The sequence below is a fragment of the Salvelinus fontinalis genome, unplaced genomic scaffold, assembly GCF_029448725.1.
Source record: "Salvelinus fontinalis isolate EN_2023a unplaced genomic scaffold, ASM2944872v1 scaffold_0045, whole genome shotgun sequence".
Classification (NCBI taxonomy): domain Eukaryota; kingdom Metazoa; phylum Chordata; class Actinopteri; order Salmoniformes; family Salmonidae; genus Salvelinus; species Salvelinus fontinalis.
Window position 1 is genome coordinate 324,723 of NW_026600254.1, and position 23,752 is coordinate 348,474.

General features: G+C 44.9%; 1 protein-coding gene and 1 long non-coding RNA gene across 2 annotated transcripts in view; both read left to right on the top strand.

Moving 5' to 3' along the window:
* On the top strand, positions 1-3,830 carry LOC129842516 (uncharacterized). The gene is made up of 2 exons (XR_008757610.1): positions 1-534; positions 804-3,830. It is a non-coding gene; the product is annotated as an uncharacterized LOC129842516 (long non-coding RNA).
* Positions 3,831-9,595: 5,765 nt separating this feature from the next.
* LOC129842517 (ubiquitin-conjugating enzyme E2 D2-like) overlaps positions 9,596-23,752 on the top strand; it is a 39,565-nt gene continuing 25,408 nt past the window's right edge. Inside the window, exons 1-4 of the mRNA XM_055911095.1 lie at positions 9,596-10,048; positions 16,084-16,147; positions 16,496-16,527; positions 16,663-16,740. Coding sequence (XP_055767070.1) covers positions 10,025-10,048; positions 16,084-16,147; positions 16,496-16,527; positions 16,663-16,740 — 198 coding nt within the window. The 5' untranslated portion in view covers positions 9,596-10,024. The remainder of the gene's footprint in view (positions 10,049-16,083; positions 16,148-16,495; positions 16,528-16,662; positions 16,741-23,752) is intronic.

Genomic DNA, 23,752 nt, shown 5'->3' on the forward strand with positions numbered 1-23,752 from the left:
TTGTTCAACATTATCTAGTCTAAATATGGCATGATTCCACCAATTGTAATATTCTGCGTCACTTTCAAATCGGAACTTTTATTTTGAAGGCCAGCCGCAAATTCCACCATTGTGTCTAATCCTTATTGTGGCTAGCTTCACGACACATATCCCTGTTCCAAGCTAAAGCTAGCTAGTTACTGCAGAAGTTGCTAATAACATATGTATCGAAGATATTTGCGAACATTTTTGATCCTGCTCGTTTGATCCTGATCTTATTTCAAATGCTCACACAGACGTTTTCCCATTCGGTCGAACAAATAGTTCCTCATTACCAAAGCGGTATTGTAAACACATCGGTCGTGGCCGGTGTGTGCTTGTTTTTATTTTTTATTAAACCGTTATTTAACTAGGCAAGTTATTTAAAGAACAAATTGTTATTTACAATGACCGTCTACCAAAATGCCTCCTGCGGGGACGGGGGCTGTTATTTAAAAAAGTATTGGACAAAACACACATCACGAAAAGAGAGACCTAAGACAGCAACACAGCATGGTAACAACACATGTTTGCAGAAGTATTTTTTGTACAACTTTGACAGTGCTACTGACCATAGTGTTGGAGCTTGGCTTGTACGTGCAAATTCAGCAAACACCACATTTTATAATAGAATTGTGTTATTTGACGTGTAAAATTAAAAGCTTATTTGATGAGTCAAATTGTGTTATTTAACTTGTGTGATTTATTTCATATTTTTTGTTAGAATTTTTTTTCTCCATTTTTTTTCCAATTTAATTTAAAAAAAATCTATGTTTTCTTTTAAGTATTGTCCCCCCTCATCGCTGCAACTCCCGTACGAACTCGGGAGAGGTGAAGGACACAAACCGCCAAGCCGCACTGCTTCTTGACACAATGCTCGCTTTAACCCGGAAGCCAGTCTCACCAATGTGTCAGGATCTGCAGTGACGCAGCAGTTAGACCGCTGGTAGTCTAGTGGTTAGAGGAGGCAGGTAGCCTAGTGGTTAGAGGAGGAAGGTAGTCTAGTGGTTAGAGGAGGAAGGTAGTCTAGTGGTTAGAGGAGGCAGGTAGTCTAGTGGTTAGAGGAGGCAGGTAGTCTAGTGGTTAGAGGAGGCAGGTAGTCTAGTGGTTAGAGGAGGCAGGTAGCCTAGTGGTTAGAGGAGGGCGGCAGGTAACCTAGTGGTTAGAGGAGGCAGGTAGCCTAGAGGTTAGAGGAGGCAGGTAGCCTAGTGGTTAGAGGAGGACGGCAGGTAACCTAGTGGTTAGAGGAGGGCGGCAGGTAACCTAGTGGTTAGAGGAGGCGGCAGGTAACCTAGTGGTTAGAGGGGGGAGGCAGGTAGCCTAGTGGTTAGAGGAGGCAGGTGTCCTAGTGGTTAGAGGGTGGAGGCAGGGTAGCCTAGTGGTTAGAGGAGGCAGGTAGCCTAGTGGTTAGAGGAGGGCGGCAGGTAACCTAGTGGTTAGAGGAGGCGGCAGGTAACCTAGTGGTTAGAGGAGGCAGGTAGCCTAGAGGTTAGAGGAGGCAGGTAGCCTAGTGGTTAGAGGAGGAGGCAGGTAACCTAGTGGTTAGAGGAGGCGGCAGGTAACCTAGTGGTTAGAGGAGGCAGGTAGCCTAGAGGTTAGAGGAGGCAGGTAGCCTAGTGGTTAGAGGAGGCAGGTAGCCTAGAGGTTAGAGGAGGCAGGTAGCCTAGTGGTTAGAGGAGACAGGTAGCCTAGTGGTTAGAGGAGGCAGGTAGCCTAGTGGTTAGAGGAGGCAGGTAGCCTAGTGGTTAGAGGAGGCAGGTAGCCTAGAGGTTAGAGGAGGCAGGTAGCCTAGTGGTTAGAGGAGGCAGGTAGCCTAGTGGTTAGAGGAGGGCGGCAGGTAGCCTAGTGGTAAGAGGAGGCAGGTGGCCTAGTGGTTAGAGGAGGAGGCAGGTAACCTAGTGGTTAGAGGAGGCAGGTAGCCTAGAGGTTAGAGGAGGCAGGTGGCCTAGTGGTTAGAGGAGGCAGGTAGCCTAGTGGTTAGAGGAGGCAGGTAGCCTAGAGGTTAGAGGAGGCAGGTAGCCTAGTGGTTAGAGGAGGCAGGTAGCCTAGTGGTTAGAGGAGGCAGGTAGCCTAGTGGTTAGAGGAGGGCGGCAGGTAACCTAGAGGTTAGAGGAGGCAGGTAACCTAGTGGTTAGAGGAGGCAGGTAACCTAGTGGTTAGAGGAGGCAGGTAACCTAGTGGTTAGAGGAGGCAGGTAGCCTAGTGGTTAGAGGAGGGCGGCAGGTAACCTAGTGGTTAAAGGTTAGAGGAGGCAGGTAGCAGAGGGAGAGGACGCGGCAGAGGGAGAGGACGCAGGCGAGGGAGAGGACGCGGCAGAGGAAGAGGACACCCGAGAGTGGAGTATATGTTTCCATGGCGTGTGTCTGCCCTAAGTCCCACCATTCACCCTTGTACCACACAGCCTGGGTCTAAAGTGACCGTTCCAGGGGTTTTGGAGTTGTTTTTAAAAGTGGTAGGAACTTACATCTGTTCCAGAGGTTGAGATGGATTACAAGAAGAAAATGGGTGGGGTTGACCATCTTGACCAACTGAGGAGCTAATACAATGTTGGACGCACAGGTCGAAAATGGTGGAAGTATGTGTTTTGGGGGATACTCAACATTGCCATCAAATGCGTACATTGTGTGGGGGACCCTGCAAAGGCCCCTTCCCAGAAACCCCAGGCGCTGGTCCATGAAGCCATTCAGCTTGTCCATTCACTTTGTGACGTGGCTACAGTGGCAGGAAGACGGGAGCCAAGACTGTGGCACGTGTGGACCGGGTTGTAACTCATTTTGAAAGCAGGTGAAGTTTTGAAGGGCACAAGAGAGGCTTTGTGGTTTCTGAGTTTTCATCCTGAGTGGACGCGGGGCATAGAGTAGGAGCTGTGTTGAAACCTCCTTTGGGTGCTCTACGTGATCTGTGCCACTATGCATGATGGGACCGCGCTTCAGTGTAACAGTTTTAACTTTACGTCGTCCCCTCGCCCCGACACGGGCGCGAACCAGGGACCCTCTGCACACATCAACAACAGTCACCCACGAAGCACGGTCGTTACCCATCGCTCCACAAAGGCCACGGCCCTTGCAGAGCAAGGGGCAACACTACTTAAGTCTCAGAGCAAGTGACGTAACTGATTGAAATGCTACTAGCGCGTACCCGCTAACTAGCTAGCCATTTCACATCCGTTACACATAAAACCACGGCTAGCTAGTTAGAACTGATTGAAATGCTACTAGCGCGTACCCGCTAACTAGCTAGCCATTTCACATCCGTTACACATGATGGGATCGCGCTTCCAGAAGTTCCATGACATGTTGTCGGCTTAATGCAAACACTAAAGTGTGACCGTGTGAATTATGAATTTGTCCTACAAATGTTTTATTGTCTCTGAACAGTTGTTGTGTTTTGTATCTTCTCTCTTTATCTGTCGCTATCTAATAGTCGTTACATTCACTGAATTGTTGTCAAAGTAGGCTACTATTTCTGAATTTTGTGTCTGGCCTGGCCTGTATTAAATCTACTATTTCTGAATGTCGTGTCAGGCCTGGTGTAAATCTTATTGAGAGAGGCTATCTACATCTTGAAATAGTCTCTGATTAGTTGTTTTTACGTTTTTACAGATGTAAGAATAATAGGGTTTCTGAATACTGTTCTCTGTTCACATTTTGGATAATTGTTTTATTTATATGTGAATTAATATTTGTAAGTATAGTATATTATACTTGGTACATTTTGAGTGAGTAATTTAGTCAAATGTACTACAATTTAAATACTCTAGGGTTTTTGTTGTGTTGAGTGTCTTTACAGAATAAAAGACAGAATAAGTGTTATTCCTATTGACATGAATGTGGTGTCATATTATAGAAGAGGTGTTCTTTAAAACTAAGTTAACTTGTAATTTTAATTTGTAATTTTTTTTTTTCAGCCATGTCTCAGTAATCTACATCAGCATTCTAGAATTATATTGGGGTCTAAAATAGAGGTCGATCGATTAATTGGGGCCGATTTCAAGCTTTCATAACAATCGGTAATCTGCATTTTTGGACACCGATTATGGTCGATATATTGCACTCCGCGTGGAAACTGCGTGGCAGGCTGACCACCTGTTACGCGAGTGCAGCAAGGAGCCAAGGTAAGTTGCTAGCATTAAACGTATCTTATAAAAAACAATCAATCTTCACATAATCACTACTTAACTACACATGGTTGATGATATTACTAGTTTATCTAGCTTATCCTGCGTTGCATATAATCATTGCGGTGCCTGTTAATTTATCATCTAATCACAGCCTACTTCACCAAATGGGTGATGATTTAACGTAAACCCATTCACGAAAAAAGCACAATCGTTGCACGAATGTACCTAACCATAAACATCAATGCCTTTCTTAAAATCAATACACAGAAGTATATTTTTTAAAACCTGCATATTTAGTTAAAAGAAATTCATGTTAGCAGGCAATATTAAACTAGGGAAATTGTGTCACTTCTCTTGCGTTCATTGCACGCAGAGTCAAGGTATATGCAACAGTTTGGGCCGCCTGGCTCGTTGCGAACTAATTTGCCGGAATTTTACATAATTATGACATAACATTGAAGGTTGTGCAATGTAACAGCAATATTTAGAGTTAGGGTTGCCACCCGTTCGATAAAATACAGAACAATTCGGTATTTCACTGAAAGAATAAACGTTTTGTTTTCAAAATAATAGTTTCTGGATTTGACCATATTAATGACCAAAGGCTCGTATTTCTGTGTGTTTATTATATTATAATTAAGTCTATGATTTGATATTTGATAGAGCAGTCTGACTGAATGGTGGTAGGCACCAGCAGACTCATAAGCATTCATTCAAACTTTACTGCGTTTTGCCAGCAGCTATTAGCAATGCTTGAAGCACAGCGCTGTTTATGACTTCAAGCCTATCAACTCGTGAGATTAGGCTGGAAATACTAAAGTGCCTATTAGAACATCCAATAGTCAAAGGTCTATGAAATACAAATGGTATAGAGAGAGAAATAGTCGACGCGTCATAATTACTATAATAACTACAACCTAAAACTTCTTACCTGGGAATATTGAAGAACTGGGAATATTGAAGAACTGGGAATATTGAAGAACTGGGAATATTGAAGAACTGGGAATATTGAAGAACTGGGAATATTGAACCACCATCATATGTTCTGAGCAAGGAATTTAAACGTTCGCTTTCTTACATGGCACAAATTGCACTTTTACTTTCTTCTCCAACACTGTTTTTGCATTATTTAAACCAAATTGAACATGTTTCATTATTTATTTGAGACAAAATAAAATAGATTTTAAAATATTTTATTTATGTATTATATTAAGTTAAAATAAAAGTGTTCATTGTTCATTCAGTATTGTTGTAGTCGTCATTATTACAAATATATATATATATATATATATATATATATCAGCCAATTAATAGGTATCGGCTTTTTTTTGGTCCTCCAATAATCGTTATCGGAGTTGAAAAATAATATTCGGTTGCATGGATTCACTCTGTGTGCAACAATAGTGTTTAACATTATTTTTGAATGTACATCTCTGTACCCAACACATACAATTATCTGTAAGGTCCCTCAGTTGAACAGTGAATTTCAAACAGATTCAACCACAAAGACCAGGGAGGTTTTCCAATTCCTCGCAAAGAAGGGCATCGATTGGCAGATGGGTAAAAAATTAAAGAAGCATTCATTGAATATTCCTTTGAGCATAAAGTTATTAATTACACTTTGGATGGTGTATCAATACACCCAGTCACTACAAAGATACAGGCGTCCTTCCTTACTCAGTTGCCGGAGAGGAAGGAAACCGCTCAGGGATTTCACCATAAGGCCAACGGTGACTTTACAACAGTTACAGAGTTTAATGGCTGTGATAGGAGAAAACTGAGGATGGATCAACAACATTGTAGTTACTCCACAATACTAACCTAATTGACAGAGTAAAAAGAAGGAAGCCTGTACAGAATACAAATATTCCAAAACATGGATGCTGTTTGCAACAAGGCACTAAAATAAAACTGCAAAAAATGTGGCAAAGCTATTAAGTGTTTTGTTTGGGGCAAATCCAATACAACACATTACTGAGTACCACTCTCCATATTTTCAAGCATAGTGATGGCTGCATTATGTTATGGGTATCCCTGTAATAGATAAGGACTGAGGAGTTTCAGGATTAAAAACAGAATGGAGCTAAGCACAGGCAAAATATTAGAGGAAAACCCTGGTTCAGTCTGCTTTCCACCAGACACTGAGACGAATTGGGAGATTAATTCACCTTTCAGCAGGACAATAACCTAAAACACAAGACCAAATCTACACTGGAGTTGCTTACCAAGAAAACAGTGAATGTTCCTGAGTGGCTGAGTTTTTCCTTAAAATCTACTTGAAAATCTATGTCAATACCTGAAATGTCTGTCTAGCAATGATCAACAACCAATTTGACAGAACTTGAAGAATTTTCAAAAGAATAATGGTCAAATGGTGCACAATCCAGGTGTGGAAAGCTCTTAGAGACTTACCCAGAAAGACTCACAGCTGTAATCACTGCCAAAGGTGACTCCACAAAGTATTGACTGAGTGGTAGAAGAATTTGAATGTTTAAAGTAATGACTAAAGTATTCCACCCCGAAACTGTATAACTGTGTGAAATGTACTATGTGAAATGTATTAGAATCATAAAACTATACTCTGATGATGTGTGTAGTTTAGTCAGAATTAGAACTGGTACATTGTGTTCCTTTTTAGCTATGTAAGCAGGGTGCAAGTGTGAAACAAATGATAAGAGGAACTATTGACAGACAAGTTGTGCTACTGTGAAACCAATAACAGGAAGATTCTGTCCCCACACAGGGAATGGAGAAACAAAGAGGCTTGTAGAGTGTGGTGAAATGAGATAACTATGTATGGGTGTAGTGGAAAAGTACTGCCTGCCTGAGCAGGAAGTAGCCTAACTTGTGTGTGTATAAAGATATTAGATTTTGATTTTCCCATGATGTCAATCAAAGAGGCACTGAGTTTGAAGGTAGGCTTTGAAATACATCCACAGGTACACATTCAATTGACTCAAATGATGTCAATTAGCCTATCAGAAGCATCTAAAGCCATTACATAATTTTCTGGAATTTTCCAAGCTGTGTTGGCACAGTCAACTTAGTGTATGTAAACTTCTGACCTACTGGAATTGTGATACAGTGAATTATAAGTGAAATAATCTGTATGTAAACAATTATTTGAAAAATTACTTGTGACATGCACAAAGTAGATATCCTAACCGACTTGCCAAAACTATAGTTTATTAGCAAGAAATTTGTGGAGTGGTTGAAAAACGAGTTTTAATGACTCCAACCTAAGTGTATGTAAATTTCCGACTTCAACTGTAGACGCGGTAAGGTCAAGGCCAGTCCCAACCACCGTCAAGGGGTTACAACGGTTTCTGGGGTTTGCCAACTTCTACCGTCGCTTCATCAGGAACTTCAGCGCCGTTGCCACCCCTCTCACCTGTTCCTCATAGGTTGGTCTCCAGCAGCCGGCGAGGCCTTTTGTCTCCTCAAGGGGCATTTCATCTCCACCTCCTTGCTAAAACACCCAGATCCTACGTTACCTTTTTTGTTGAGGTAGACGCATCTGAGGTGGGGGTGGGGGCAGTTTGGTCACAAAGACAGGGTAACCCATTGAAATTTATATCCTTGTGCTTTTTTTCTCCAAGAAACTGTCCTCCGCAGAGAGGAATTACGACGTCTGCGATCAAGAGCTCCTGGCAGTGAAGTTGGCATTAGAGGAGTCGAGACACTGGCTGGAGGGCGCCAAGCAACCATTCGTCATCCTCACCGACCATCAGAACCTAGATTACATACGGACAGCGAGGAGACTGAATCTGCGCCAAGCCAGATGGGCACTTTTCTTCACCAGGTTCGACTTCACGCTGACCTATCGCCCAGGTTCTAGGAACATCAAAGCCGGTGCCCTGTCCCGTATCTACGATTCGGGAGAGGTTCCTGTCCTGTATCTACGATTCGGGAGAGCTCCCTGTCCCGTATCTACGATTCGGGAGAGCTCCCTGTCCCGTATCTACGATTCGGGAGAGGTTCCTGTCCCGTATCTACGATTCGGGAGAGGTCCCTGTCCCGTATCTACGATTCGGGAGAGGTCCCTGTCCCGTATCTACGATTCGGGAGAGGTCCCTGTCCCGTATCTACGATTCGGGAGAGGTCCCTGTCCCGTATCTACGACTCGGGGGAGGTCCCTGTCCCGTATCTACGATTCGGGAGAGGTTCCTGTCCTGTATCTACGATTCGGGAGAGGTTCCTGTCCTGTATCTACGATTCGGGAGAGGTTCCTGTCCTGTATCTACGATTCGGGAGAGATTCCTGTCCTGTATCTACGATTCGGGAGAGGTTCCTGTCCTGAGAGTACCCATAATCCCATCCTCCCTAGTCGTGGGTCCAGTGGTTTGGGACGTAGATGTGGACATCCGCCAGGCTTCTAGAGGGAGCCCGCACCCCGGAATTGTCCTCCCGAGCGAAGCTACGTTCCCAAAGGGATAAGAGATTGGCTGCTGACCTGGGCACACACAGCTGTCGTTGCTGGACATCCAGGTATTTCTCACACCGTCCCACTCCATCGTTGAGAAGTTTTGCTGGCCCATCTTGGTGCAGGATGTCACTCGGTATGTATCAAACCAAGTCCCCCCGGAGTGCTCCAGCAGGGAAGGTCCTGCCGCTTCCCGTACCTCAGCAACCTTGGTCACATCTATCCATTGACTTTGTAACCGATACCCCCCCCCCCCCCCTTTCCTCTGATTGATAGATTTTCCAAGTCATGTAGAATCCCTCTTCCTGGTCTCCCCACTGCTCTCCAGGTTGCTGAGGCACTCTTCCAGCAGGTCTTACGTCATTATGGCCTTCTGGAGGACATCGTGTTCAACCGTGGTCCCCAAATCACATCACGAGTTTAGAGGGGCTTCTTAGTGAAGCTCGGGGTCAGTCAGCCTCACTTCTGGGTATTGGCCTCAGTCCAACGGGCAGGTGGAGATGATGAACTAGGAGCTGGGGAGGTTCCTGAGGAGTCATTGTCAGGATCGGCAGGGTGAGTAGGAATGATTCCTTCCCTGGGCAGAGTATGCCCAGAACTCCCTACGTCACTCCTCCACTGGGTTGACCCCTTTCCAGTGTGTTTTGGGTTTCCAGCTGTTTTATGAAACACAACATTGAACAGTGGCTCCTGTTGTCCTACTGCTGAGATGTTTGACTACGTATTATTTTTTGCATATAAATTATATAATGAGACTGTGTGTGTGTTTATAACTATGTGTTACCTAATACATAAATAGGTAACCACATTTGCATTGCTTGCTGTTTAGGGTTTTAGGCTGGGTTTATGTAAAGCACGTTGTGACATCTGCTGGTGTAAAAAGGGCTATATAAATACATTTGATTGAAATTAGGTTCATATTAGTGGGATATTATATATGATGGTCAAAAAGGTTTGTGTGAAATTCAACAATCTTGTTTGTTTTTACTGCACAAAGGTTGGGGCGGAGTGATCCACAGGACCGCCCATTCTGAATGCATAGCTAGCCAGCGGTTAGCTCCCTGTCATGCTACTTGTTATCGGGACGGAGAGGACATCTTGTTGATAACATTTTGCGGAAGAACAGTTATTTATACAAGCTACGAAGGAATATATAGGTTAATGACGATAAAGACGTGGTCGTCCGTATTGACGTATTTAAAGTGAAGATTAGTTAGCTAGCTATTTGTAAAGGAATTGTTTGTTTTTTCGACGCCGCGGCATACGCACAGCCGCACGTTAGCCATCTAGCTAACGTTAGCATAGCTAGCTATATTAGGGTCGACGCTTAATTAACGTTAGTTAACATTGAATTTGTCTGTCCAGCTAGCTAGCTAGCCTGTGATACCGTGTCAGTTGCCCAGTTGGGCAAACTCGGTGAAGATTCGCATTGCAAAATTGATTGCAATTCTCTCGGAGCGAGGATGGCGCTGAAAAGGATCCACAAGGTAACTAACTAGGTAGCAAGTTAGCCACATTTTTGTTAGCTCGATTGTTGATGTACGTCGTTAGCTGGTTAGTTAACGTTTAATTATGGCTAAAGTTGGCTAGCTAGCAATCTAGCTAACGCCCGTCCCATATCCAAATACTATTTTCATCTGTGCCATCGGTTTGTTGACACTAGACTGGCTAGCTCGTTAGGTAGTATCTAGCTACCTAGATAACTAGCTAGTACTATTATTACTAGTTATTTGGGTGCCAAACTATTGATTTCAGCACCCAAAGAATAGCCCGTAATTATACATTACGATCGTGTGTAATTGGCTGCTATCCTTTGGGTGCTGAAACAAGTTCGTTTTAGATACAATCTAGCTAACGTTGGTTAAGGGACGTCGGAGTGCCAGCTCGCCCACTAGTCGCCACATAACTCCATCGTAAATCGTATCAGTTTGATCGGCTATCTCAAAGCGGAACACTCCGCTAACTTCTGATATAATGCCTGTCTGATAAAAAAAAAAGTATTTTTCTGAGGCAACGTTGATGCTACTTGGCTAGTGAAATTCAATTTCAGTCATCATTGTTGTGCTGCCAGCTAACTAGATGTTAGCTGAACGATAGATAGCCATCTCACCAGACCTAGCTAAAAGTTACCGGTAACGTATGCTAACGAAACGTTAGCTAGCAAAATGTACATGTAAGATGAGACTGGGTAGCTAGCTAGGTGGATAAAACGTTAGCTAAGAAGATCACTAACAATGTAACTGAAATATAAATGTGTGTATCTAATTATTGTACTCTATCTGAACCTGCTCCTCTATAAGCCACTAGTCAGCGACACCTCAGCCATTTTGATGAAGTTGGGCCATTGATATGCCAATGGAGAGGCCCCGGGGGGTGGGGGGGGGCATATGAATACCGTCGTCACTGGTTATCTCCCACTGTTACACATCAGCAGGTGTAGTTAACGGTTCATATTTGATAAACGCCATTTTAAAAGGGCTTAAATGAAGCTACATAAATACAAAATAGGTAATGCCACACAAATCTCGTGATCCGCGGTTGTTTGGAAGTACTGACAAATTCTCTAAAACAGCGTTGTATGCGGCGGTAGAGAAATTAACATTAAATTATTCGGCAACAGCTCTGGTGGACATTTCTGGAGCCAGCATGCCAATTGTAGGCTCCCTCAACTTGAATGGTCTGTAGCATTGTGTGCATTGTATTGTCCCCAGTTGCAAAGAGCTGCAGTTAGTTCCAGAATAGGAGACAAGGAATGTTAGTCTCGAGTATTCCCAAAACTAAATGCATTGTATTTAACACTAAACCCTAAACCTCAACTAAATCTTGTTATGAATCATGTGTAAATTGAACAAGTTGAGGAGACTAAACTGCTTGGAGTAACCCTGGACTGTAAACTGTCATGGTCAAAACATATTGATACAACAGTAGTTAAGATGGGGAGAAGTCTGTCCATAATAAAGCGCTGCTCTGCCTTCTTAACAGCACTATCAACAAGGCAGGTCCTACAGGCCCTAGTTGTGTCGCACCTAGACTACTGTTCAGTCGTGTGGTCAGGTGCCACAAAGAGGGACTTAAGAAAATTGCAATTACCTCAGGACCGCACAGCTGGCCCTTAAAAGTACACAGAGAGCTAACATTAATGATATGCATGTAAATCTCGCATGGCTCAAAGTAGAAAAGAGATTGATGTCATCACTACTTTTGTTTTTTGTAAGAAGTGTTGACAAGCTGAATGCACAGAGCTGTCTGTTTTTAAAAAATACTTGCACACAGCTTAGACACCCATGCATACCCCACAAGACATGCCACCAGAGATCTCTTCACAGTCCCCAAGTTCAGAACAGACTATGGGAGGTGCACAGTACTACATAGAGCCATGACTACATGGAACTCTATTCCACATCAAAATATATATATTTTTTAAATGGTATAAATGCACCTTATGGAACAGCGGTGACTGTGAAGAGACACACACACACACACACACACAGACACAGGCACAGGCACAGACATAGGCATATATTGTATTATTGTTGTATGGTGGTATTAAAAATGTTGTATTGTAGATATGTAGTGGTGTAATGTACTGTTTTATCTGTTGTTTTATGAGTAATGTAAGTGTCTTATTAATATGCCTTGCAGGAACCAATGGGGATCCATAATAAACCCCAGGAAGTGTAGCTGCTGCCTTGGCAGGAACTAAATGGGGATCCATAACAAACCCCAGGAAGAGTAGCTGCTGCCTTGACAGGAACTAATGGGGATCCATAATAAACCCCAGGAAGTGTAGCTGCTGCCTTGGCAGGAACTAATGGGGATCCATAATAAACCCCAGGAAGAGTAGCTGCTGCCTTGACAGGAACTAATGGGGATCCATAATAAACCCCAGGAAGAGTAGCTGATACCTTGGCAGGAACTAAATGGGGATCCATAATAAACCCCAGGAAGTGTAGCTGCTGCCTTGGCAGGAACTAAATGGGGATCCATAATAAACCCCAGGAAGTGTAGCTGCTGCCTTGGCAGGAACTAAATGGGGATCCATAATAAACCCCAGGAAGAGTAGCTGATACCTTGGCAGGAACTAATGGGGATCCATAATAAATGCAAAGTGTCATGCTGAAACAGGAAACGGCCTTCCCCAAACTGTTCCCACAAAGTAGTCTAGGATGTCATTGTCACTGTAGCGTTAAGATGTCTCTTCATTGTAACTAAAGGGTCTAGCCCGAACCATGGAAAAACAGCCCCAGACCATTATTCCTCGTCCACCAATCTTTAGTTGACACGATGCATTCGGGCAGGTAGCGTTCTCCTGGCAAACTCATATTTGTCCTTTGGACTGCCAGGTGGTTAAAAGTGTGATTCATCACTCCAGAGAATGCGTTTCCACTCCTCCAGAGTCCAATGGCAGCAAGCTTTACACCACTTTCAACAGTGTATGTACAGCAATAGATGTCTAGGGTGGCCTTGACTACAGTATGTAAACATTATTATTGGATCGAATCCCCAAACGGACAAGGTATCAGTCGTTCTAGGCCGTCATTATAAATAAGAATTTGTTCTTAACTGACTTGCCTAGTTAAATAAAGGTATTTTATTTTTATTTTTTATTAACAGGCCTGTCCCCAACTAAAACATTTTGGTAGACCAATGACCAACGTTCTTTAGAACAATTGATTAGTCAGAATGTTCTATAATGTATTTTTCCATATATAGGCGCATTCTATGCGTTTTAATCAAATCAACTATATGCACCGAGGTTGTCTGATGCTTTAAGCACACGGTTTGATTAAATAATTTAGACACACAAATGACTAGAGGCAGTCTGACCGCAATTGATTTGATTGGGCCTGTGGGTCTGGCTCAGACTTGCTGCGCCATGTTAACAATGACTGCTTGTGACTAGCACCCATTGTCTCTCTCTCCTCCCTGCTGCAGCGACCACCACATAAACACTTGATGTTATCGCACTGTTCGTGTTTGCTGAAGCTGCAACACAACTTTTGAGTCAGAAATGGCTGTAATTGTCGTCCTGAAATCCCTCATTTGTTTAGGACAAAAACATTCTCTCAACCCTGACTCTCTTCACGTGAAACGTATGCGTCACATGCCCGTGATCAATAGGGCTTGACCTATAGCCCATCATATTCACATCAATACTTTTTGTTATAACAAACTCTGAACATCGTTAAATAAAATCCACATTTTGTTACCTTACAGCCTTATTCTAAAATTGATTGTGTCAAGGCACAGATCTGAGAAAGGCACAGTTTGACAAATTGTCAGGTGGCTCTCTCTGCTACCGCACGGCAAGCGGTACTGGAACGCCAAGTCTAGGTCCTGCTGCTACTCGCTGTTTATTATCTATGCATGGTCACCTGGTCACCTGTACCTACATGTACAAATTGGCTCGACTAACCTGTTCCCCCGCACATTGACTCTGTACCGTAACACCCTGTATATAGCCTCTACATTGACTGTACCGGTACCTCCTGTATATAGCCTCTACATTGACTCTGTACCGTAACACCCTGTATATAGCCTCCACATTGACTCTGTACCGGTACCCCCTGTATATATCCTCTATATTGACTCTGTACCGGTACCCCCTGTATATAGCCTCCACATTGACCCTGTACCAGTACCCCCTGTATATAGCCTCCACATTGACCCTGTACCAGTACCCCCTGTATATAGCCTCCACATTGACTCTGTACCGTAACACCCTGTATATAGCCTCCACATTGACTCTGTACTGTATCACCCTGTATATAGCCTCCACATTGACTCTGTACCGGTACCCCCTGTATATAGCCTCCACATTGACTCTGTACTGGTACCCCCTGTATATAGCCTCCCCATTGACTCTGTACCGTAACACCCTGTATATAGCCTCCACCTTAACGCTGTACCGAAACAACCTGTAGGCAGGGACTGGGAGAATAGGCAGGATTGAGGGAAAGATGAACGGAGCAAAGTACAGAGAGATCCTTGACGATAACCTGATCAGGACTTCAGACTGTGGTGAAGGTTCACCTTCCAACAGGACAATGACCCTAAGAACACAGCCAAGACAATGCAGGAGTGTCTCTGAATGTCCTTGAGTGGCCCAGCCAGAGCCTGGACTTGAACCTGATCGAACATCTCTGGAGAGACCTGAAAATAGCTGTGCAGCGACGCTCCCCATCCATCCTGATGGAACTTGAGAGGATCTGCAGAGAAGAATGGGAGAAACTCCCCAAATACAGGTGTGCCAAACTTGTAGCGTCAGACCCAAGAAGACTCCAGGCTGTAATCACTTTTTATAAAATTGCGCATTTTTCAAAACCCTGTTTTTACATTTACATTTTAGTCATTTAGCAGATGTTCTTATCCAGAGCGACTTACATTAGAGTGCATACATTTTATTACATTTTTACATTACATTTTTACATGCTGAGACAAGGATATCCCTACCGGCCAAACCCTCCCTAACCCGGACGACGCTATGCCAATTGTGCATCGCCCCACGGACCTCCCGGTTGCGGCCGGCTGCGACAGAGCCTGGCCTGGGCGCGAACCCAGAGACTCTGGTGGCGCAGCTAGCACTGCGATGCAGTGCCCTAGACCACTGCGCCACCCGGGAGGCTTTGTCACTATGCGCTATTGTGTGTATATTGATGAGGCAGGGGGAAAAAAACTATTTAATCCATTTTAGAAATAAGTCTGTAACGTAACAAAATGTGGCAAAAGGTAAACGGGTCTGAATAGTTTCCAAATGCCCTGTATATATGGATTATTTATAAAGCCAGGCACATTTAACAGGCAGGCTATTGATTTATAGAGTTCATTCATTTGGTGTCCTCTCTCCTCAGTTTTCATAGACGGTTAAGGAAAAGTCTGTTTTCTCATTTGCTAATAAATCCGCTGCTGCCTCCACCGCATTGTTGTCAACAGTCAATATGGTGGTTAGCTTTGCTAACCCTGGACCCAGGCTATACAACCTCCTTAATGGCACCCTCTTTCACCCTTTTTTATAGTGCACCACTTGTGACCAGGGCCCGTGGGTCCGTTTTCTGTCATGGGAACAGTACGACAACTTTCCATCAGCGGTTGCCGTCCTTGGTAGAGGTTATGCTTTACCTCATTGTTTCGGTGGTGTTGAATGGCCGTCTGACTGGGTCTCGGAGAAATGGCGTCTTCCTTTCACCAGAACACACAGTTGGGTTGTGTTCACTAGGCATCAAACGGAACAAAACTAACAGCAACGGGGAGGGACTTCCTGAACTTTTAAATACCAAACACTTGTTTTCTTTTGCCAAACGTTTTGCTACTGAGGATGCCCCCGGTGTAGGTTACTTTGGGCTGATAGCCTGTCACTGGGATTATAGGCTGTCATTCATTCTTCTTTGTTCTCAGGCTGGAGCACACCGTGTTGCTTTCATCGTTCAAAATGTCTGCCTCTGGTTTAGAGCTATTTGTTCCTCGTCTCTCTTGTTGATTGGTTTAGAGCTAATTGTTCCTCGTCTCTCTTGTTGCATTGCAGGAGCTGAATGATCTGGCTCGTGATCCTCCAGCGCAGTGCTCAGCAGGACCAGTGGGAGATGACAGTAGGTGTCTTTTGACTTTATTTTTATGGAACTGTTGAAGGCAGTTATTCTTAATCTTGGTGCTGGAGAACCAAAGGGCTGAATATTTTAGTTTTTTGCCCGAGCGCTAATACACCTGATCAAATGTGCGTTAAGAAACACTGGTTAAAGATTATAATGACCCTTAATGTGCACTAACTCTCCTTCTCTCCCTCCTCCTCTCCCTCCTTCTCTCTCTCCCCCCTCTCCCTCCTTCTCTCCCTCCTCCCCTCCCTCCTTCTCCCTCCTCTCTCTCCCCCCTCTCCCTCCTTCTCTCCCTCCTCCCCTCCCTCCTTCTCCCCCCTCTCCCTCCTCCTCTCCCCCTGTCAGTGTTTCACTGGCAAGCCACCATCATGGGTCCTGTGAGTAATTCTATCATCTTGAATTGCTGTTTTGATTAAATGTATTACGTTTTCTGGAAGTGAAGGCAGTTGGAAGGGAAATGTTGATCAGTGGTTGTTGCAGATGGCACTGTGATTCTCTTCCTCTCCTTTCAGAATGACAGTCCATATCAGGGAGGCGTCTTCTTCTTGACTATTCATTTCCCTACAGACTATCCTTTCAAACCCCCTAAGGTAAGGGGTCACTTCACACAGGTTAGGGAAGGGGGTCGTTCCTAAATCCCTGTCAGGGGTTACACTTATGGACATTTTGTTTTGTTCTAGACTGCAGCCTGATGATGCTGCATGTAGTTAATGTGGTGGGGTAGGAGGGGTGATTTACTAGTTAATGTGGTGGGGTAGGAGGGGTGATTTACTAGTTAATGTGGTGGGGTAGGAGGGGTGATTTACTAGTTAATGTGGTGGGGTAGGAGGGGTGATTTACTAGTTAATGTGGTGGGGTAGGAGGGGTGATTTACTAGTTAATGTGGTGGGGTAGGAGGGGTGATTTACTAGTTAATGTGGTGGGGTAGGAGGGGTGATTTACTAGTTAATGTGGTGGGGTAGGAGGGGTGATTTACTAGTTAATGTGGTGGGGTAGGAGGGGTGATTTACTAGTTAATGTGGTGGGGTAGGAGGGGTGATTTACTAGTTAATGTGGTGGGGTAGGAGGGGTGATTTACTAGTTAATGTGGTGGGGTAGGAGGGGTGATTTACTAGTTAATGTGGTGGGGTAGGAGGGGTGATTTACTAGTTAATGTGGTGGGGTAGGAGGGGTGATTTACTAGTTAATGTGGTGGGGTAGGAGGGGTGATTTACTAGTTAATGTGGTGGGGTAGGAGGGGTGATTTACTAGTTAATGTGGTGGGGTAGGAGGGGTGATTTACTAGTTAATGTGGTGGGGTAGGAGGGGTGATTTACTAGTTAATGTGGTGGGGTAGGAGGGGTGATTTACTAGTTAATGTGGTGGGGTAGGAGGGGTGATTTACTAGTTAATGTGGTGGGGTAGGAGGGGTGATTTACTAGTTAATGTGGTGGGGTAGGAGGGGTGATTTACTAGTTAATGTGGTGGGGTAGGAGGGGTGATTTACTAGTTAATGTGGTGGGGTAGGAGGGGTGATTTACTAGTTAATGTGGTGGGGTAGGAGGGGTGATTTACTAGTTAATGTGGTGGGGTAGGAGGGGTGATTTACTAGTTAATGTGGTGGGGTAGGAGGGGTGATTTACTAGTTAATGTGGTGGGGTAGGAGGGGTGATTTACTAGTTAATGTGGTGGGGTAGGAGGGGTGATTTACTAGTTAATGTGGTGGGGTAGGAGGGGTGATTTACTAGTTAATGTGGTGGGGTAGGAGGGGTGATTTACTAGTTAATGTGGTGGGGTAGGAGGGGTGATTTACTAGTTAATGTGGTGGGGTAGGAGGGGTGATTTACTAGTTAATGTGGTGGGGTAGGAGGGGTGATTTACTAGTTAATGTGGTGGGGTAGGAGGGGTGATTTACTAGTTAATGTGGTGGGGTAGGAGGGGTGATTTACTAGTTAATGTGGTGGGGTAGGAGGGGTGATTTACTAGTTAATGTGGTGGGGTAGGAGGGGTGATTTACTAGTTAATGTGGTGGGGTAGGAGGGGTGATTTACTAGTTAATGTGGTGGGGTAGGAGGGGTGATTTACTAGTTAATGTGGTGGGGTAGGAGGGGTGATTTACTAGTTAATGTGGTGGGGTAGGAGGGGTGATTTACTAGTTAATGTGGTGGGGTAGGAGGGGTGATTTACTAGTTAATGTGGTGGGGTAGGAGGGGTGATTTACTAGTTAATGTGGTGGGGTAGGAGGGGTGATTTACTAGTTAATGTGGTGGGGTAGGAGGGGTGATTTACTAGTTAATGTGGTGGGGTAGGAGGGGTGATTTACTAGTTAATGTGGTGGGGTAGGAGGGGTGATTTACTAGTTAATGTGGTGGGGTAGGAGGGGTGATTTACTAGTTAATGTGGTGGGGTAGGAGGGGTGATTTACTAGTTAATGTGGTGGGGTAGGAGGGGTGATTTACTAGTTAATGTGGTGGGGTAGGAGGGGTGATTTACTAGTTAATGTGGTGGGGTAGGAGGGGTGATTTACTAGTTAATGTGGTGGGGTAGGAGGGGTGATTTACTAGTTAATGTGGTGGGGTAGGAGGGGTGATTTACTAGTTAATGTGGTGGGGTAGGAGGGGTGATTTACTAGTTAATGTGGTGGGGTAGGAGGGGTGATTTACTAGTTAATGTGGTGGGGTAGGAGGGGTGATTTACTAGTTAATGTGGTGGGGTAGGAGGGGTGATTTACTAGTTAATGTGGTGGGGTAGGAGGGGTGATTTACTAGTTAATGTGGTGGGGTAGGAGGGGTGATTTACTAGTTAATGTGGTGGGGTAGGAGGGGTGATTTACTAGTTAATGTGGTGGGGTAGGAGGGGTGATTTACTAGTTAATGTGGTGGGGTAGGAGGGGTGATTTACTAGTTAATGTGGTGGGGTAGGAGGGGTGATTTACTAGTTAATGTGGTGGGGTAGGAGGGGTGATTTACTAGTTAATGTGGTGGGGTAGGAGGGGTGATTTACTAGTTAATGTGGTGGGGTAGGAGGGGTGATTTACTAGTTAATGTGGTGGGGTAGGAGGGGTGATTTACTAGTTAATGTGGTGGGGTAGGAGGGGTGATTTACTAGTTAATGTGGTGGGGTAGGAGGGGTGATTTACTAGTTAATGTGGTGGGGTAGGAGGGGTGATTTACTAGTTAATGTGGTGGGGTAGGAGGGGTGATTTACTAGTTAATGTGGTGGGGTAGGAGGGGTGATTTACTAGTTAATGTGGTGGGGTAGGAGGGGTGATTTACTAGTTAATGTGGTGGGGTAGGAGGGGTGATTTACTAGTTAATGTGGTGGGGTAGGAGGGGTGATTTACTAGTTAATGTGGTGGGGTAGGAGGGGTGATTTACTAGTTAATGTGGTGGGGTAGGAGGGGTGATTTACTAGTTAATGTGGTGGGGTAGGAGGGGTGATTTACTAGTTAATGTGGTGGGGTAGGAGGGGTGATTTACTAGTTAATGTGGTGGGGTAGGAGGGGTGATTTACTAGTTAATGTGGTGGGGTAGGAGGGGTGATTTACTAGTTAATGTGGTGGGGTAGGAGGGGTGATTTACTAGTTAATGTGGTGGGGTAGGAGGGGTGATTTACTAGTTAATGTGGTGGGGTAGGAGGGGTGATTTACTAGTTAATGTGGTGGGGTAGGAGGGGTGATTTACTAGTTAATGTGGTGGGGTAGGAGGGGTGATTTACTAGTTAATGTGGTGGGGTAGGAGGGGTGATTTACTAGTTAATGTGGTGGGGTAGGAGGGGTGATTTACTAGTTAATGTGGTGGGGTAGGAGGGGTGATTTACTAGTTAATGTGGTGGGGTAGGAGGGGTGATTTACTAGTTAATGTGGTGGGGTAGGAGGGGTGATTTACTAGTTAATGTGGTGGGGTAGGAGGGGTGATTTACTAGTTAATGTGGTGGGGTAGGAGGGGTGATTTACTAGTTAATGTGGTGGGGTAGGAGGGGTGATTTACTAGTTAATGTGGTGGGGTAGGAGGGGTGATTTACTAGTTAATGTGGTGGGGTAGGAGGGGTGATTTACTAGTTAATGTGGTGGGGTAGGAGGGGTGATTTACTAGTTAATGTGGTGGGGTAGGAGGGGTGATTTACTAGTTAATGTGGTGGGGTAGGAGGGGTGATTTACTAGTTAATGTGGTGGGGTAGGAGGGGTGATTTACTAGTTAATGTGGTGGGGTAGGAGGGGTGATTTACTAGTTAATGTGGTGGGGTAGGAGGGGTGATTTACTAGTTAATGTGGTGGGGTAGGAGGGGTGATTTACTAGTTAATGTGGTGGGGTAGGAGGGGTGATTTACTAGTTAATGTGGTGGGGTAGGAGGGGTGATTTACTAGTTAATGTGGTGGGGTAGGAGGGGTGATTTACTAGTTAATGTGGTGGGGTAGGAGGGGTGATTTACTAGTTAATGTGGTGGGGTAGGAGGGGTGATTTACTAGTTAATGTGGTGGGGTAGGAGGGGTGATTTACTAGTTAATGTGGTGGGGTAGGAGGGGTGATTTACTAGTTAATGTGGTGGGGTAGGAGGGGTGATTTACTAGTTAATGTGGTGGGGTAGGAGGGGTGATTTACTAGTTAATGTGGTGGGTAGGAGGGGTGATTTACTAGTTAATGTGGTGGGTAGGAGGGGTGATTTACTAGTTAATGTGGTGGGGTAGGAGGGGTGATTTACTAGTTAATGTGGTGGGGTAGGAGGGGTGATTTACTAGTTAATGTGGTGGGGTAGGAGGGGTGATTTACTAGTTAATGTGGTGGGGTAGGAGGGGTGATTTACTAGTTAATGTGGTGGGGTAGGAGGGGTGATTTACTAGTTAATGTGGTGGGGTAGGAGGGGTGATTTACTAGTTAATGTGGTGGGGTAGGAGGGGTGATTTACTAGTTAATGTGGTGGGGTAGGAGGGGTGATTTACTAGTTAATGTGGTGGGGTAGGAGGGGTGATTTACTAGTTAATGTGGTGGGGTAGGAGGGGTGATTTACTAGTTAATGTGGTGGGGTAGGAGGGGTGATTTACTAGTTAATGTGGTGGGGTAGGAGGGGTGATTTACTAGTTAATGTGGTGGGGTAGGAGGGGTGATTTACTAGTTAATGTGGTGGGGTAGGAGGGGTGATTTACTAGTTAATGTGGTGGGGTAGGAGGGGTGATTTACTAGTTAATGTGGTGGGGTAGGAGGGGTGATTTACTAGTTAATGTGGTGGGGTAGGAGGGGTGATTTACTAGTTAATGTGGTGGGGTAGGAGGGGTGATTTACTAGTTAATGTGGTGGGGTAGGAGGGGTGATTTACTAGTTAATGTGGTGGGGTAGGAGGGGTGATTTACTAGTTAATGTGGTGGGGTAGGAGGGGTGATTTACTAGTTAATGTGGTGGGGTAGGAGGGGTGATTTACTAGTTAATGTGGTGGGGTAGGAGGGGTGATTTACTAGTTAATGTGGTGGGGTAGGAGGGGTGATTTACTAGTTAATGTGGTGGGGTAGGAGGGGTGATTTACTAGTTAATGTGGTGGGGTAGGAGGGGTGATTTACTAGTTAATGTGGTGGGGTAGGAGGGGTGATTTACTAGTTAATGTGGTGGGGTAGGAGGGGTGATTTACTAGTTAATGTGGTGGGGTAGGAGGGGTGATTTACTAGTTAATGTGGTGGGGTAGGAGGGGTGATTTACTAGTTAATGTGGTGGGGTAGGAGGGGTGATTTACTAGTTAATGTGGTGGGGTAGGAGGGGTGATTTACTAGTTAATGTGGTGGGGTAGGAGGGGTGATTTACTAGTTAATGTGGTGGGGTAGGAGGGGTGATTTACTAGTTAATGTGGTGGGGTAGGAGGGGTGATTTACTAGTTAATGTGGTGGGGTAGGAGGGGTGATTTACTAGTTAATGTGGTGGGGTAGGAGGGGTGATTTACTAGTTAATGTGGTGGGGTAGGAGGGGTGATTTACTAGTTAATGTGGTGGGGTAGGAGGGGTGATTTACTAGTTAATGTGGTGGGGTAGGAGGGGTGATTTACTAGTTAATGTGGTGGGGTAGGAGGGGTGATTTACTAGTTAATGTGGTGGGGTAGGAGGGGTGATTTACTAGTTAATGTGGTGGGGTAGGAGGGGTGATTTACTAGTTAATGTGGTGGGGTAGGAGGGGTGATTTACTAGTTAATGTGGTGGGGTAGGAGGGGTGATTTACTAGTTAATGTGGTGGGGTAGGAGGGGTGATTTACTAGTTAATGTGGTGGGGTAGGAGGGGTGATTTACTAGTTAATGTGGTGGGGTAGGAGGGGTGATTTACTAGTTAATGTGGTGGGGTAGGAGGGGTGATTTACTAGTTAATGTGGTGGGGTAGGAGGGGTGATTTACTAGTTAATGTGGTGGGGTAGGAGGGGTGATTTACTAGTTAATGTGGTGGGGTAGGAGGGGTGATTTACTAGTTAATGTGGTGGGGTAGGAGGGGTGATTTACTAGTTAATGTGGTGGGGTAGGAGGGGTGATTTACTAGTTAATGTGGTGGGGTAGGAGGGGTGATTTACTAGTTAATGTGGTGGGGTAGGAGGGGTGATTTACTAGTTAATGTGGTGGGGTAGGAGGGGTGATTTACTAGTTAATGTGGTGGGGTAGGAGGGGTGATTTACTAGTTAATGTGGTGGGGTAGGAGGGGTGATTTACTAGTTAATGTGGTGGGGTAGGAGGGGTGATTTACTAGTTAATGTGGTGGGGTAGGAGGGGTGATTTACTAGTTAATGTGGTGGGGTAGGAGGGGTGATTTACTAGTTAATGTGGTGGGGTAGGAGGGGTGATTTACTAGTTAATGTGGTGGGGTAGGAGGGGTGATTTACTAGTTAATGTGGTGGGGTAGGAGGGGTGATTTACTAGTTAATGTGGTGGGGTAGGAGGGGTGATTTACTAGTTAATGTGGTGGGGTAGGAGGGGTGATTTACTAGTTAATGTGGTGGGGTAGGAGGGGTGATTTACTAGTTAATGTGGTGGGGTAGGAGGGGTGATTTACTAGTTAATGTGGTGGGGTAGGAGGGGTGATTTACTAGTTAATGTGGTGGGGTAGGAGGGGTGATTTACTAGTTAATGTGGTGGGGTAGGAGGGGTGATTTACTAGTTAATGTGGTGGGGTAGGAGGGGTGATTTACTAGTTAATGTGGTGGGGTAGGAGGGGTGATTTACTAGTTAATGTGGTGGGGTAGGAGGGGTGATTTACTAGTTAATGTGGTGGGGTAGGAGGGGTGATTTACTAGTTAATGTGGTGGGGTAGGAGGGGTGATTTACTAGTTAATGTGGTGGGGTAGGAGGGGTGATTTACTAGTTAATGTGGTGGGGTAGGAGGGGTGATTTACTAGTTAATGTGGTGGGGTAGGAGGGGTGATTTACTAGTTAATGTGGTGGGGTAGGAGGGGTGATTTACTAGTTAATGTGGTGGGGTAGGAGGGGTGATTTACTAGTTAATGTGGTGGGGTAGGAGGGGTGATTTACTAGTTAATGTGGTGGGGTAGGAGGGGTGATTTACTAGTTAATGTGGTGGGGTAGGAGGGGTGATTTACTAGTTAATGTGGTGGGGTAGGAGGGGTGATTTACTAGTTAATGTGGTGGGGTAGGAGGGGTGATTT